The sequence below is a fragment of the Thamnophis elegans genome, chromosome 2, assembly GCF_009769535.1.
Source record: "Thamnophis elegans isolate rThaEle1 chromosome 2, rThaEle1.pri, whole genome shotgun sequence".
In the NCBI taxonomy this organism is placed as follows: Eukaryota; Metazoa; Chordata; class Lepidosauria; order Squamata; family Colubridae; genus Thamnophis; species Thamnophis elegans.
In genome coordinates, this window is record NC_045542.1 from 49,722,268 (window position 1) to 49,738,056 (window position 15,789).

Consider the following 15,789-nt stretch of genomic DNA (forward strand, 5'->3'; position numbering starts at 1 on the left):
TCCTAAGGGGTCATCTTCTGGAACATCTGGCACCAGGGACCACAAGGAGGGCCTCTTTAAGGAACCAGCTTCGACACCGGAATTCATTCCAGTGCCAGAGCTATTCATGAACGTGGTCCAGAGGCAGTGGATTCAACCTGGGACCTTGACCAATCCGGGTGGGGGTGACAAGACCTTATACACTGTTGAGCCAAAAATGGAGGAAGCCCTGAAGCTGCCTGAGGTAGATGCTCTGGTGGTATCCCTGACCTCTACCTCCAACCTGCCGGCGGACCTTCTAGGTCTAAAGGCGGAGGATAAAAAGTCAGAGAAGGCCTGCCTAAAGACTCACCAGGCGGTTGCCTGGGCCATTAGGGCCTCCACCTCTGCCTCGTTCTTTATACGGTAATCTCTCCTCTGGCTAAGACAATTGAGATCCAGTCCCCGCCCCGGGGGATCTCGATGGAGGCACGAATTGACAAAAATCATCACTGCAGTGGAGTATTCCACTGATGCGTCCTTGAATGCCGCAAAATTCGCATCCTGGGCGCTGGCTTCCAACGTTACCTCTCACCGCCTGCTCTGGCTTCGCCACTGGCAGGCGGAGATGAAGGCAAAGTGGAAGTTGGCATCCGCTCCCTTCAAAGGGGGTCTCCTCTTCGGAGACGCCCTGGATAAATTCACCATTGAGACCAAGGACAAGATCCTTCCCGCAACTCTGAAGAAGGCCGATTGCAAAAGTTCTGGCTCCTTTCGGAGGCAGTCCTCTCGGGCACAAGATAGCGCTCAGCCTTCAACCTCTTCTTCCTACCATAGGTCCTACTCTCAGCAGGGTGATAGGGCTCAGGACAGAGGCTCCTTCAGAGCACGGGGTAGGCAGCAACACCAGCAGGGCTCCTTTCACAAGCCCTTTCGAGTGGGTTCTGTCGGTAAGGGAGGACCTGTGTATTGTCCATCTAGATAGGGTCATCCCACGTCTCGATTCCACCTTCCTACCCAAAGTGAACACCCTGTTTCACAGGTCACAGGAGGTGATCCTTCTCAACTTTTGCCCCAAACCGTCTTATCCACGAGAAAGGGACTGGCACAAGTTGGGCGTAAGACGTGCTGTACGCATTTATGTCAGGAGAACCAAAGAGTTCAGATGATCTGAGTTGTTTTTTGTCTCCTTTCATCCTGGGTCGCAAGGTCATAAAGCCTCATCGCACACCATCGGACGTTGGCTGCGAGCCGGCATCAAACTGGCGTACGAACTTCACGGCAAGGTCGTGCCGGGCCTGGTGACGACTCACTCCACAAGAAGTGCGGCCACGTCTGCTGCGTGGGCGACCCAGGTGTCCATCATTGACATTTAACTGTTTAACTGTTTATTTCATTTGTATGCCTTTTCCCCCGAGGGGGACTCAGGGCGGCTCACAACTCAAAACAAGGGAAGGGGGGATACAAACAATTTGACAACAACACAAAACAATACATAATTTAAAAGCACAACAATCATACCATTCGAGATAGGGGCACGGTTCTTTAGCCCCAGGCCTGTCGGAACAGCCAGGTTTTAAGGGCTTTGCGGAAGGCCTGGAGGGTGGTGAGGGTGCGAATCTCCACGGGGAGTTCGTTCCAGAGGGTCGGAGCAGCCACAGAGAAGGCCCTCCTCCGGGTAGTCGCCAGTCGACACTGGCCAGCGGATGGAATTCGGAGGAGGCCTAGTCTGTGGGATCTAATCGGTCTGGTGGAGGTAATTGGCAGCAGGCGGTCTCTCAAGTACCCAGGTCCAATACCATGAAGGGCTTTATAAGTGACGATTTGTTATTATCATTTGTTGAGCAGCCACGTGGGCATCCCCCACGGCCTTCATTTGCAATTACAAAATAGACACCTTTGCCTCGGCCGAAGCCTCTTTGGGGTGAAGAATTTTACAAAAAGTTGCAGAGGCTCCAGACTCTATGAATTCTTCCTGCCCTGGGAAATCATAGCTTGGGTATGTCCCATGCTTGGACTCTCCAAGCAGCGCTCAGGAGAAAGACCGTTGGCTTACCTGAACGGTCGTTCTCAGGGCGCTGCGGAAGAGTCCAAACCCGCCCAGGGGTTTATTGCCTCCAGTGAGGCCTTCGAGGAACTGTGGAGGCGGTCCTAAACGGAGTCTTCTTCGTTTCTAATCTGAGATTGTACAGGCAAAGGGAGGCGTGGTCAAAGGGGGAAAAAAGATACTCAGTCCTAGGGCAGATAGACTGTGTTAATCCATGCTTGGACTCTCCCGCAGCGCCCAGAAAACGACCTTTCAGGTAAGCCAGTGGTCTTTCTATATGCCCAAAAGCAGGATTGAATTTACTTTTTTTTTCAAAGAAAAACCACAAAGTCCAGTTGCCTCTTGGGGAAAAAAAAGCACCTTTGGGACTTTTTTTTTTTCCAATTCACTTCTATCATGTACACCCATGTCATTTCCCAGTGGTTATAATTTCTTATTTTCAGCTGCTATTTTCTGTTAACTATATTGATAATGCAATGTGAAAACATGGAAGCTAGTTTGTAAATTATAAAAATATTTATTGGTGATGAAATACTGGTTTTCAAATCTATTTTCTTAGAACCACAAGTTGCATGATCTGTATAAAAGAAAAAAATGAAGTCAGTCAACACATTTTTATTAGATTACACTCCACAGAAACCCTTTCATTGGCTACGTTTATGGAATCAGCAAGACATTAAATAATTAAATATGTTAATATTTACTGAACATGTATATACTATATTTCATCTTTTGTATAAGAGTTATAGAAAAATCATTCTAAAATTTAAAAAATTAATACATTAAGCTGTGCAATGAAATTCTATACTCAGAAGAGAAATCCTCACAAGCTAACATTCAGAGATATTGAATTGTTCTTTTTTGTCCTTAAACTCACCACAGATCCACACTAATTTGCACATCTTCACAACAATTTAGTTTATTATAAGATGCTTACTGATAGTATTTGCAATACAGTGGTTTGTTTTGTTTCAGCATTATTATTTGCTACTCATACATGTAAATAATTCCTGTATAGAAGAATACTTTATAACAACTATTTTTACACTGACTAAATACTCTGATGTCCTAATAACTTTCACTGATAAGTAAGGCATAGTTTTTAATTTTAATTTTAATTAATGTATTAAATTAAAAAGAAAAACAAACCAACAAAAAATAAACATGATTAGAGAAAAAAATAGGACACACAGATATATAAAGACAGATGGGATTTTAAAGACAAATACAGATATTTAAACATTCATATTCAATTGTTCTTCCCAAAGCAACATTTGTACAGCTGAAGGTGGTTTATTAGGAAAAGTGCTGCTAATGTAACTGATGGCCAGATTTAAGTAATTTTATCCTTCATTGTTTTCATTTCAAAGTTTTGTGTTTTTGTACAATTTTTCAAACAGAACTATTTTTCATATTAAATTCCTCTGAGCCAACAAAAGTTGTCATTTAGTTCTCCAAAGTTTTGAGATAACAACAAAGAATTAATTTCTTATGCTGTATTTATATGTGTAAGAAAACATGGAAGATAAACCAATAACAGGATTCATTATGAGTAACTGTTGGGTGTTATTTTCCAATTTCCTCAAAATGTTTCAGGCAAAAGAACATATTAATTGTCATTATTTAAAAGAAATTTTAGGCCATTAAATATCTTAATAGGTTACAGCAACTTCCATCCCAAATCATTCCCCCAGAATTTTAAGAGAATGTCATACTCAACCTAAGATCATAAATAACAATAGTAAACCCCCTTGCTATTAAATTGATATATCTCACTCTTCAGATGTTGCAATAGTTTTAATGATGAGATCAATGCATTTTGTGAAGGAATGATTGAGGCTGAGCCATCTCAAACTACAGTTGGTAGATGTGAGCATTCCTTCTACAAAATATATTCAATACCAATGGCATCTCTTTTAATTATTTAATTCAGTGGTGGGTTCCGGATCCCATCACAACCAGTATTGTGCGATGGGGCCAGATGTCCACCTCGGGCACACATGCGGCACACACATGTGCACACAACCACTCTGCAACACCCCAGCTGCTTGGTGAGGTCGCGCAGGCACCGCACACTGTGAGCGCATGCATAATTGGCACGTTTCCCTCAAAAACAGGTAAGCTATGCAGATGGGCGGGTGGGCCCACCAAAACACTGTTCTGGTATGGTGGCCGCTGCTCCCAGCTAGCACCGGTATGCCCGTACCAGGCCGTACCGCCCGGAATCCACCACTGATTTAATTCTATAAAGCTAGGTGGCAACATTTAATTGTACTTGGCCGATACCAAAAAGCTAAGCATGGTATGACTTGATTAGTACTTGGATGGCAAACCAACAGGAATCAGGCTTGTAAGGAATACTGAGAAAAAATTTTAAAACCCCATTTGTGGGAATAGCAAGCTACACCCATGTTATTTTTGAGAAAACTACATGTCTCTGGAGAAATCAAATTCAGCTTGAAAAATACTTATAGGACTATAGGATTGTTTTATTTTCTGTTTCCTTAAAGATATTTATCCTCATGACAAAAGAAAAAAAAACACCCTACCAAGAATAAAAAGAAAAAGGAATTGTAAATCACATTGTTATTTTATTATTTTAATTCTTAATTATATAAACTGTTTCAAATTTGATATTCTTCAACCTCTATCATGCTTTTTGTACAATTTCTGGAATCCTGCCTTTTTATTATATATAAATAAGAAAACATTTTTTGCAAGAATAAATTCTTTCCAATGTTTGCAACAATTCAAGCCTCCTACTTCATTTAATACTTACCTAATTTTAAAGTAATCATTTTAGAAATCAGAGTAGTGTTTCAACCTGCAAAAGTTAAAACAGAATTAACCTTAGAGAGCTTAAGAACTGTTATCACCTATCCACGTCACATATCATTTGATATGACCTTTGTGGAGGTGACTTCTAATCAAAGTTATTTTATGATTATATTACTTAAAGAGTTAAGGTATACTGATTTTATTAGACTTAATTCTAATAAAATAGTTATGCTTATGATCCATCAGAAATTCTGTTTATTTTGATTTTTTCCATTAAATTTTAGTTGGTTTTAATACTTGATTGAATATTTAGTACTTAAAAGTACCAAATATTGACTGAAGCAGGGTTAATTGTTCTTTACATTTCCATTGTATACTAAATGCTTTTTTTATTACGATTATGAAAAGCAGTGTCAAAAGTATGCAATAATAATCAATTATTTATTACATACCTATACAATAAAGCTTTGCCTTTGTTGTTTGCTATGGAAAAATATCCACTTCTTGGTGAGAAATCCATACAGTAAGCTAAATATAACAACTTTCTCCTGAACACAGGAAAATTTGAGAATACTGTAAATGAAGGAATATGGACCTATAAACAAGGAATATAACTGTTAAAAATAAAAAGAATGAAGGCAAACTCTGCATTATGTTTTAAACTTATTCACATTCTCAATTAGGTAGACCTTCATTTATTAGAAGATACTTAATTTTGATGCAGCAATAAAAAAGCTAATATTTTATTCAAGAAGAGCCAATGAAGTCTTGAGATTTTTGAGTAATATATAAAATTTCAGCCACACCCTTTTCTCATAGAACAATTGCAAGTACTAAAACTGCCTACCTTAAAAAAAATAAGAGCCAGATGATTGGCTTTTAGTATTATTTTATATCAATGAATCATTGAATTAATCTTTCTATGAATAGATGCTTTATGCTGATGCTTGTAATCCTTACAAAATAAAAAAAATGTTTCTTCTGCAAAGGGTGGAACAATTCTGAAGAAAGTTTTTATAAAGGAGGCAAGGGAGGTGTTAATTATAGGTATTTTAATTTTCTTTTCGACATTTAAAATACCTATGTAATCACAACATGGTTGTTGGGTTATATAAGTATTTTGTGTATATAAGGGGTTCTGCATTATAGTAAAATGCAATTTTCATTGCCCTTGAAATTCCCTTTCATTTTTTGTTTTGGTTTGCCCTCTTCCTTGCAAATATGTGCAAAAAGGAGGAAATGAAAGTTTCAGTACAACATTAATAAAAATATACTTACCAGTTTCAATGCATCATCCATTCTATTAGAAGCCATTGCTAGTATTTCAGTGGTTGGGTTGAATACTAACGATGTAGCAGGTGTGACTAAGTTCATTATAGCCTTAAGAGGCTTAGGAAATGTTTCTCTGATACAATCATCATGGGCATACACGTTCACAACTCCAGAATTAGAACTAGAAAGAGAAATATTGATGACTTAGAAACAAGTCAGCTTTTTATTGTAGCACATACTCAAATGTTTAACAAAAACAAACTCAAAAGGTATTTCCAATTACACTCCACATAAATGAGAGGATAATTACATTACATACTAATAAAAGATGAATTTTACATCTTAGCCGTGTTTATGTGTTAACTTGGAACGTGAGGGGAACCGAATGTCAACTCATAAAGCATTTCCATGTCTATTATTGAGTTGACATGGTGAGGAAAGGGGGGGGAGCGCATTTCACACATACCTTCAGCTAGAGTTGGATGTCCGTTTACTACAGCAGGCTTGTGAGGTGTGGAATTTTACAACCTGCTGCTGCACCTCATTATTCAGAACTCATCTATTCAGAACCTCAACGATTTTGGCTGGTCTGACTCAAGCTGTGGATAAGATGTGCTGGCTGACTACCTCCATGGTTATATATGTAATATAGTAATTTCCTTAATTTTTAAATGGAAAAATTACATGTATGGAAATGAACAAGCAATACTGCCCCTGTGATGCCCTTGATCTATGAAGCAGTCTTAATGATTTTTTTTAAAGATGACAGATTGCTTTCATCCACAAGCTTAGAGGGCATTTTGTGAGTCATCCCTCTGAATTATTTCAATAGTCCCAAAAATTACCTCCAATTGAAATTTTCTTTATATGAAGTGGACTAATCCAGGGCTGGCACTGAAATACTTCCACAAATCTAATTTGGATCATATATTGCAAACAGAATGCCTCATGTACATACAGACATTTTGGCTTGTAAATCATGGTTTAGCAAGCCATGGTTTAATGTGTATGTAATTCAGTTTCTTTCCTTGTGCACATGGGTTCTCAACATTTAAGTATATAATATTTGGCTTTCCTTTTGCTTACTTACCCACATGCAATATATTGGCTGTTTTTAGAGATTGCAATAGAAGTACCATGCAGACAACCTTCATCAGTAAACTTGTTCACACACCGCCTGCTTTTCACATCCCATATGAAAACTTCACCCTCATCTAGTAGATAAGTATGTGTTATTGAAAACAATGTTTAAAATAATTAAAATATCACATGCCTGATTTAGAAAACAAAGAAGTCATTAGACCATGAATCTTTTGATAATTATTCAAATTGTTCTTGTGTTATTTTTGATAGACATATGGAATATAAACTATATAGAGCAAACTAAAGATATACAAAAGGATTATTATTTTTTTGCTCTTGGGAGGCTGTATTGATTTACAAGTATTTATTTTATGTCCCACCTTTATTACTTTTATAAACAACTTAAAGCAGTGAACATATCTAAAGGTCTTTTCTGCTTCTATTTTCCCCACAACAACCAGCCCGTGAGGTGAGTTGGGCTGCCCAAGGTCACGCAGCCAGTTTTCATGCCTAAAGTGGGACTAGAAGTCAAGATCTTCTACTTTCTAGCCTGGTGTCGTACACTAGACCAAATATTACTGTTCTATTTTATGTTTCAAGGATCACTTATCTGTGGTTTCAAAATGGGGACAATCAATACAATAGCAACAATGTAAGATGAACTAAAAAATATTTATTTCACCAAACTACAAATGCTAAATCTGCAGTCAGCAATTCTGAAAACTTTACCAGAATATGTGTAGATTCTGCTGCCATCTGGAGAGAATGATGACGCAATAGCCCTTCCATTTATTTTCATGCTTCCAACAAATTCTTTTGTCTAAGATGGATATAATAATGCCTATTGTCACCATTATTTATAAGACTATTAAGCAAAATGGTCTTACTAGATGATCTCTTCTATTTTGTGAGAAATGAGAGGTACCCCAACATAAAATACATGGTTATCCTACTTTCTTATCTGATGTCATTTTTAGCTTGTTCTTTTTCTTTTGCATTATAATGCAAATAAGTTTGCATTATTAATAATTTATTATTAATTAATAAATTATTTAATGAAAACTCTTATAACACACAGTATAAAAAATAAAATTAAAGAGCTACCAGTAATCATGGATTGGATTCATCAAACTTACAATAAAATATGTTGTGGATTAACAAGTATATGAATATGTCTTAATTTTAATTAAATGGTGCAATATTGCTATCTGAATTATGTTATCCCAAACAAACATATAAGTAGGAACTATACCTTCATTGTAATCAAATGAAGATAACCTGATGTTCCAATAAGCAGCAGGAATGTTCCATCTGGAGATACTTCAAATTTTTTGACGATCTTCTCCTCTAAGCCTTTAATTCAAAGCAGAAATGTAAAATCTGTTTCTTCTACATACAGAATTTGTTTTAAACACTATTCAGCCTTTCAATTTAACAGTACAATCCCCCTAGATTTTAGGGGGATGTATTCCCAGGTAAAAGTGAGCAGTACTGCAGCTGTAAATATAACAAGTTATTTATTGTACATGTCCAAAAATGTTAGTTTGATTCTTTATTTTTTTTTTCTATACTCACACACACACACACACACAAACACACGGGAGGAAAGGAGGGGGAGAGAATGCCTAGCTGAAGTTATAAAAGCAGACATATAGAGACAATTACAGAGTAATATTTGCCGAGTGTTTTCTTCTTGGTACAAAAGAATAAAATTACATTCAGGAACCTTAATGAAAAACAATTACCTCTGATATGATTTATAGGAATAATTTTTCCTTCCATCATGTCATATATATAAAATAGCTTGTTATGAATGCTAGTAGCTATAACCTGTTCTCCTTCTGCACTGAAACGTGCCTTGTAAATTGGAAAGTCTTCCAAGTGAATGCTCTGTATCTGTGGATTTGTGATACCATCCACCTTAAAGAAAAAAGAAACCGTTCTCTCAGTATCTATGTGTACTAAGGATGTATAAAATATAATACAAAAATATATACAGATCTTATGAACTAACTTTTTATTATCAAGTAAAAAACTCACTAAGCTCTGCCAAATTCACGTATTCCACTCTCTTCAAATAATTCAAAGCTTCCACATGTATGAAATTACTGTTACTTACTATGGCAGATGATGCTTTGACATAATTCTTTTGCTTCTGAAAAAATACTAAAAAAAGTCCTGCTTGTCTACAGTCTTTCGGTTTCATCCCAGGCCCATAGATGTGATAGCAAACAATAAGCTGCTGAGTTTTATGGACAAAAATAAAGTAAAATCTATATTATTCTTACCTGGAATAGTGATATAGATCGATCATGCCCAGCTGTCATAACAACTTGAGCAGTAGGATGAAACTGAACAGTTGTTAATTTGGCATCTGATACACGTTCATTATTGGCGTGCAAACAATTTTTCATCTAAAAGACAGAATATGAATATAGAGTGCTTTTATAGCTCAGCAAACTTAAGTAGAACATAGAAAACTAAGTAGAAATTTTCTATTGGAATTAGAATATATTTCAGTGAACGCTATTAGATCAATTAAAGGTGCAAGTAAGAATTAAAATATATAAATATTAAATACAAAAAATACAGCAGTGACAAGTTCCACACCAATTGCTGTGCCAGTTGCTGTTGTTTTTAGTTAGCTAAAGGAGGATGGATAAGGAAGAGTCAGTTAAGCATACTTTCAGAAATAAAGATAATGCTGTCTGTCTGATAATAAGATTGACTTCTGCTTCTGGCTATTTTAATACAGGTAGTACTCAACTTACAACCACAATTGGGACTGAAACTTCTGTTGCTAAGCAAAGTAGTCATTAAGTGAGACACCCAATTTTACTAGCAGTTTTCTTGTGGTCATTAAGCAAATCTGGCTTCGCCCATTGACTTATTGGAAACACTCTTGAGGTGGTCACAAAAGGTGATCACATGACCCCGGGACTCTGCAACCTTCTTAATATAGGCCTTTTTCCAAGTACCTGAATTTTGATCTTGTGACCATGGGGACGCTGCAATGTTCATTTGAAGGCCGATTGTAAGCACTTTCTTCTGCAGTGTTGTAACACTACACAGTGGTTAAACAAATGGTTGCAAGTTGAGGATTACTGTATTGCCTTAGAATTTACAGGTCAGTTTGCTCTTTTATATTCTGCATGTCTTAATAACTTTTTTATAAGAGAGTTTGCCAAATCCTAAAGCATATATATCTAGTCCTTCACTTACAACCACAACTGAACCCAAAATTTCTGTTCTTGAGCGAGACAATTAAGTGAATTTTGCCGCATTTTATGCCTTTCCTTGCCAAGTTGTTGAATGAATCCCTACTGTTGTTTAATGATAACATGGTTGTTAATAGAATCTGTCTTTCCCATTGACTTTGCTTGTCAGAAGGTTACAAAAGGTGGTCACATGACCCGGAGACACTGCAACTATCATAAATATGAACCAGTTGCCAAGCATCTGAATTTTGATCATGTGACCATGGGGATGCTGCAACTGTTGAAAAGATAAGTCATTTTTTCAGAGCCATTGCAACTTCAAACTAAATAAATCGCTATAATTCAAGGACTACCTATATTGTGATTATACATTACATTGCGCATTAAGCATTGTGATTATGCATGGCTATTCTGTGCTGTGTGTCCAAGTTGAAAAACTCAAAAACAATATTTGCTTGCTTTTTGAGACAATGTGCTAACAGGTTGATTCAATGTTTTTTCATTATCCATTAATTTTTAATAAGCTTACATTAATATTTCTGTAGGTTGGGCGCAAGTAGCATGAACAACAGGCTAGGCTGAGAAAGGACCAAAGAACGTCTGAATTTTCACTATTCTTCAAGGTAGAAGGTTCACAGCATTTTGAGTAGATTTCTTTTGTTCCAATAGTTTCTTATTTAGGCACATATTCTGTCCAACCTAAGTTTTATTTAAAATGTTTATCTTACTCTTTGACATTAAAAAATGCACTGAGTGATTTATTTGATAAGACTATCCCTTTCCTTGAGCTGATGAACATGAAGCAAAAAGTTTGCCTTCAATACTGAAGTTCCACGTAATTATATTAAACTTCAACCTAGCAACATATTTATTATTTATTTATTTATTAGACTTATATACCGCTTCATAGGGCTTTCAGCCCTCTCTAAGCGGTTTACAATTTTTTTAGCAATTGAGTCAGCAACTTGCCCCCACAATCCGGGTCCTCATTTCACCCACCTCGGAAGAATGGAAGGCTGAGTCGACCTTGAGCCGGTGAGAATTGAACCGCTGAACTGCAGATCACAGTCAGCTAAAGTGACCTGTAGTACTGCACCCTAACCACTGCGCCACCTCGGCTCAGTGTATTCAAGATATAACAATGGTATCTGTTGCATTAGGGCAGTAGTCACAAATCTTTAGTGCCCCAGACTTACCCTCTCCCATTTATAAGCTTGCCAGAAACAGTAATAAATAGAAATGAAGTCGAATTTTATTTACCTGTAAAATGCCTTTTGGTAAAGAGTCTGACATGATCACAAAATTGCCTGTCTTGTGCAACAGATCCTCATCCTCTTCATCCTCAGTGTCACCTTAAGCAGAGGAAGTCCTTGTCAATAATTATTAATCTGGGCTTAAATAAATATCACACAGTATGTCTGAACAAGACTACGTCTTCTATTTATACAGGCGATCAATGATGAGCTTCAATTACCTTTGTGTGAGGTTTTCCTTTTGGTTTTTTTTTCCATGCCTCTCAGTGCCCAAGAAGGTGTTGTTCCCATAGCACCTTGAAATCTGTAAAGAAGTATTATTACTAAGGACAAAGCAGGTTGTCCGGATAAGTCAAAAATTCATAATTAATGTTATAGTCAGCAAAAAATGAAGAATCAGAGAATGAGCAGCAGATAAAGTGAGGGACAAAAGGCAAGAAATGGGGGAAGAGGGTGATCATTGTTATCCAATAATGCATGATCCTTCTTTCCTTGGCCTCTCAGCCACACAGTGTGATAGAAGTATTATTGAAATGAATGATGGCACACCTGAACTTATTTTTTTTGTATAGTACATTCTGTATTCCACAAATGTTACTTTGTGTCATTGAATCTTTTATAGATAGTCCTCAACTTACAACAGTTTGTTCAAAGTTACAACTGCACTGAAAAATGTGATTTATGACCTTTTTTCAAAGTTGAAAATTTTGCACATGATCATGTGATCAAAATTCAGATGCTTGGCAACTGGCTCATATTTATGACTGTTGCTGTGTCCCAAGATCATGTGATTACCTTTGCGTCTCAGAAGAAAAATCAATGGGGAAGCCAGATTCACTTAACAACTGGGTTACCAACTTATCAACTGCAGTGATTCACTTAACAAGTGTGGCAAGAAAGTTCATAAAATCGAGCAAAACTCACTTAACAAATGTCTCACTTAGCAACAAATATTTTGAGCTTAATTATGGTCATAAGTCAAGGGCTACCTGTATTAGGTATGCAGTAGGCAAAACATTTTTTTGCTATTTCTTGCATTCAACACAAACATTTCAGATTGTAACTGAAATAAAATCCCCAAAGATAGCATTATGTAAAATAACATGTTACCAATAAAACATACTCTTCTTGAAATCTTCTCTGAAGTTTTGTTTTTGAAAGCTTATTTTCTGCATCACTTTTCATCATATTTTTCCGATGCCGGTGCATCATGTCAATTCTGGGAAAACAAAGCCATATGCTAAATTCATAAAATTGTCCACATTCATATTTTTGAAAGGTAAAGATTCCAAGCTTCACTCCTGGTAACTATTTGGACACATCCAGGCAAATTTTGGCAACACTATGGAAATGATTTTCTGTACTTTATTCCAGGATTTTTTTTTTACAATTTTAGATTGCTTAATGATGTAGGGCATGTCAATAATATTACCATTGCATTCATCATTATTCTATTTATCTTTATGATATAGATTTGAACATGTTCAGGACAGTATGATTGTCAAACTATGTAAAAATGAGACAAATAAAAAACTGTTATATATTAGATCAGATTTCTTTAACCAGGTATCTTCCAGATGTCAAGATTTCAAAATTCTTAGCACAGCCAGGGTAAGTTGAGAAAAACTATAGTATTGTAGATCCTATATTAATATTTCATTATGGCTGAAGTACCAGACATAACTAAAGATTCAGATCTCAACACACAAACTCACTAAACAGTTTTCCACTCAGTTTAGCTGATTTCATCTGGCTATGGTTGTAATAAGAGGGATGGCAAGGCAATTATATAACATACTGTGATCACTGGAGGAAAGGCAAAGACATAAATGGAAAAAAAAATATTTGTATATAACGCAAACAGCAGCTTGTATTCACATTTAATGTTATTTGATCAGCGATAATACCAAAGTAAAAGAAAACAGTTGGGCAATATTTTTAAAAATGCGAAGGCATTAAAATTAACTCTTAAATTGGAAAGCTAAAAACAGACACTTAAAACATTTTCACACCCATAAGTATTTAAATATATTAAATAAAGGATTAAATACAATTTGCTTATGATATCATTTGATTGAAATCGATTTACTGAGTACTGCATACATTTCTTCAGTTTCGTCATCTTCATCTACCCATGCTGGCTTTTTCAGTGGAAGAAAGTTGTCTTCTGCATCATTCTCCACTTCAGAATCGCCAGATTCTTCTTCAAAGTTACTGTTCAACACATCACTACCCTAAAATTTTTAAAACAAAACTGTTTAAAAAGAAAATTTGAAAGCAGAACGTTTAAATGTTTTTTAATCTAATTTTGATGTAGGTAAGAAATGTGGTCACTTGACATGCTTTACAGCTGCATCACTCAACAATAGAAATGCCAGCCCCAATTACTGTAGTTAACAGGTAATCCTTGACTTACAATGATTAATTTAGTAACTGTTCAAAGTTATGGTAACACTAAAAAAGTGATTTATGACAAATTTTCACCCTTAATGACTGTTGCAGTATCTATGGTCATATGATCAAAATTCAGAAACTTGGCAAATAGAATGTATATATGATAGCTGCACTGTCCTGGGGGGGGTGTCATGTGATCACCATTTGTAACTTTCTCAGTCGGCTTCTGACAAGCCAGGTAAATGGGGAAAGCCAGATTCTCTAACAACTGCAGTGATTCACCTAACTTTGGCAAAGAAGTGATGAAATGGGGTACCTCACTTAACAATTGCCTTGCTTAGAAATGAAAATTTTGGCCAAAATCATGGTCATAAGTTGAGGACTACCTGCATACTATATCCCTAAATGAAACAGCAGACAGGAATTAAGTTTATCTGCTCACCAAGCAATACCTTCATTTCTTTTGATTTACTAAGTCACTATTTTCCCCCAATAGTCAACACTCCTGCACCCTCCCAATAGAGCATTTCATTAACATGTTTACTTCTTCACAAACAACTCAAGTTCAGAAGATGAGGGACTAACAGGTTAAAGGGAGAAATGAGGGGTCCTTGATGCTTTCTCTGCTTGGTTGTTTTCTTTTGGACCTTTCAATACCCATACTAGGTAACATGGCATGTATGTATGTCAGTTGTGAGATTCAAATTTTTTTACTACTGGTTCTGTGGGCATGGCAGGGGAAGGATACTGCAAAATCTCCATTCCCTCCCCATTCCAGGGGAAGATTACTGAAAAATCCCCCTTCCCTCCAGATCAGCTGGGACTCGGGAGGCAAAAAATGGATGGCAGTGGGGCCAGTCAGAGGTATTTACCGATTCTCCGAACTATTCAAAATTTCTGCTACCGGTTCTCCAGAACTGGTCAGAACCTGCTGAATACCACCTCTAATGTATGTATATTTGAGAACTGTATGAACAAAATTTCATGTAATGTATACCGATTAGTGTACATTCAAAGTGACAAAAAGTGGTTCTAAGTATCATCACTAAGTTAGTATCATCATCTAAGTATCATCACTATTAGCAAGAGGTAAATGGAGAAATAAATTTCAAAGTACAGAGCAGCATTTAATAAAATATTTTGATGCTCTACAGATTATGGTTCCATTTCATAGAAAGAAAGAACTTCCTGTTTGAATCCCGTGTTTAGAGGGGTGTTTTTGGCCACTTTTACGATGTGTTGACCTCAAATCCCAGTTGCCAGGTTTTAAAAAACACACCACAGCTTCAGAGAAACAAAAAGGTCGGGGGAAAGAAAAAAGGGGTGGAGAGCAGGAATAGAAAACTTGGTTCCCAATGGGAGATAAGACCATGCCCCTGTCCCCCACGTCACCTGGGCGCACGAGGTTTGAAACCGCCGCAGCAGACCCTCGTCTTCCTCCAGCCCGCCGAAGACCAGCTCCTCCAGGCCACGCTCCGAGGCCGGCTTTTCCGCCAGGAGAGCCAAGTGGTGAGCTCGGCGGGCGTCCTCTTCAGAAGCAACCGTCGCTTCAAGCCGATCCTCTCCCACCCGAGGTCTTTTTCGAGTCGGCATCCTGCCGGAACGAACACCAACTTTCGCCTCCATGCTTTCCCTTCTTTCGGGAAACGCGAACCGGACGTGAAAGGTCCACTTCCCTTTTGCAGGAACCGGAAGCACTTGTTTGGGGATGAGTTGCCCTAGTACAAGAATTCCCCAAACTTGGCAACTTTAAGACTTGTGGACTTCGACTCCCAATTCTGGGAGT

At 37.2% G+C, this 15,789-nt stretch overlaps 1 protein-coding gene across 1 annotated transcript; it reads right to left on the reverse strand.

The window, feature by feature from the left end:
- Positions 1 to 2,506: 2,506 nt before the first annotated feature.
- Positions 2,507 to 15,746, reverse strand: UTP18 (UTP18 small subunit processome component). Its single transcript, XM_032211472.1, has 14 exons — positions 15,396 to 15,746; positions 13,713 to 13,843; positions 12,733 to 12,828; positions 11,831 to 11,913; positions 11,617 to 11,708; positions 9,427 to 9,552; positions 8,884 to 9,058; positions 8,391 to 8,491; positions 7,868 to 7,958; positions 7,146 to 7,269; positions 6,062 to 6,236; positions 5,236 to 5,378; positions 4,785 to 4,829; positions 2,507 to 2,582 (listed from the first exon to the last, which is right to left on the reverse strand). The coding sequence occupies exons 1-13, from the start codon at positions 15,627 to 15,629 to the stop codon at positions 4,805 to 4,807; spliced, it is 1,596 nt and encodes a 531-aa protein (XP_032067363.1). The 5' UTR covers positions 15,630 to 15,746; the 3' UTR covers positions 2,507 to 2,582; positions 4,785 to 4,804.
- Between the last annotated feature and the right edge of the window lie 43 nt (positions 15,747 to 15,789).

Excerpts from the sequence above, each read along its gene's own strand:
- UTP18 (XM_032211472.1), bottom strand. The coding sequence starts at position 15,629 with ATGGAGGCGAAAGTTGGTGTTCGTTCCGGCAGGATGCCGACTCGAAAA. Across the intron at positions 11,709-11,830 it reads AAGGAAAACCTCACACAAAG|GTGACACTGAGGATGAAGAG; the intron begins GTAATTGAAGCT and ends CCTCTGCTTAAG. Across the intron at positions 7,959-8,390 it reads TTCATTTGATTACAATGAAG|ACAAAAGAATTTGTTGGAAG; the intron begins GTATAGTTCCTA and ends TATCCATCTTAG.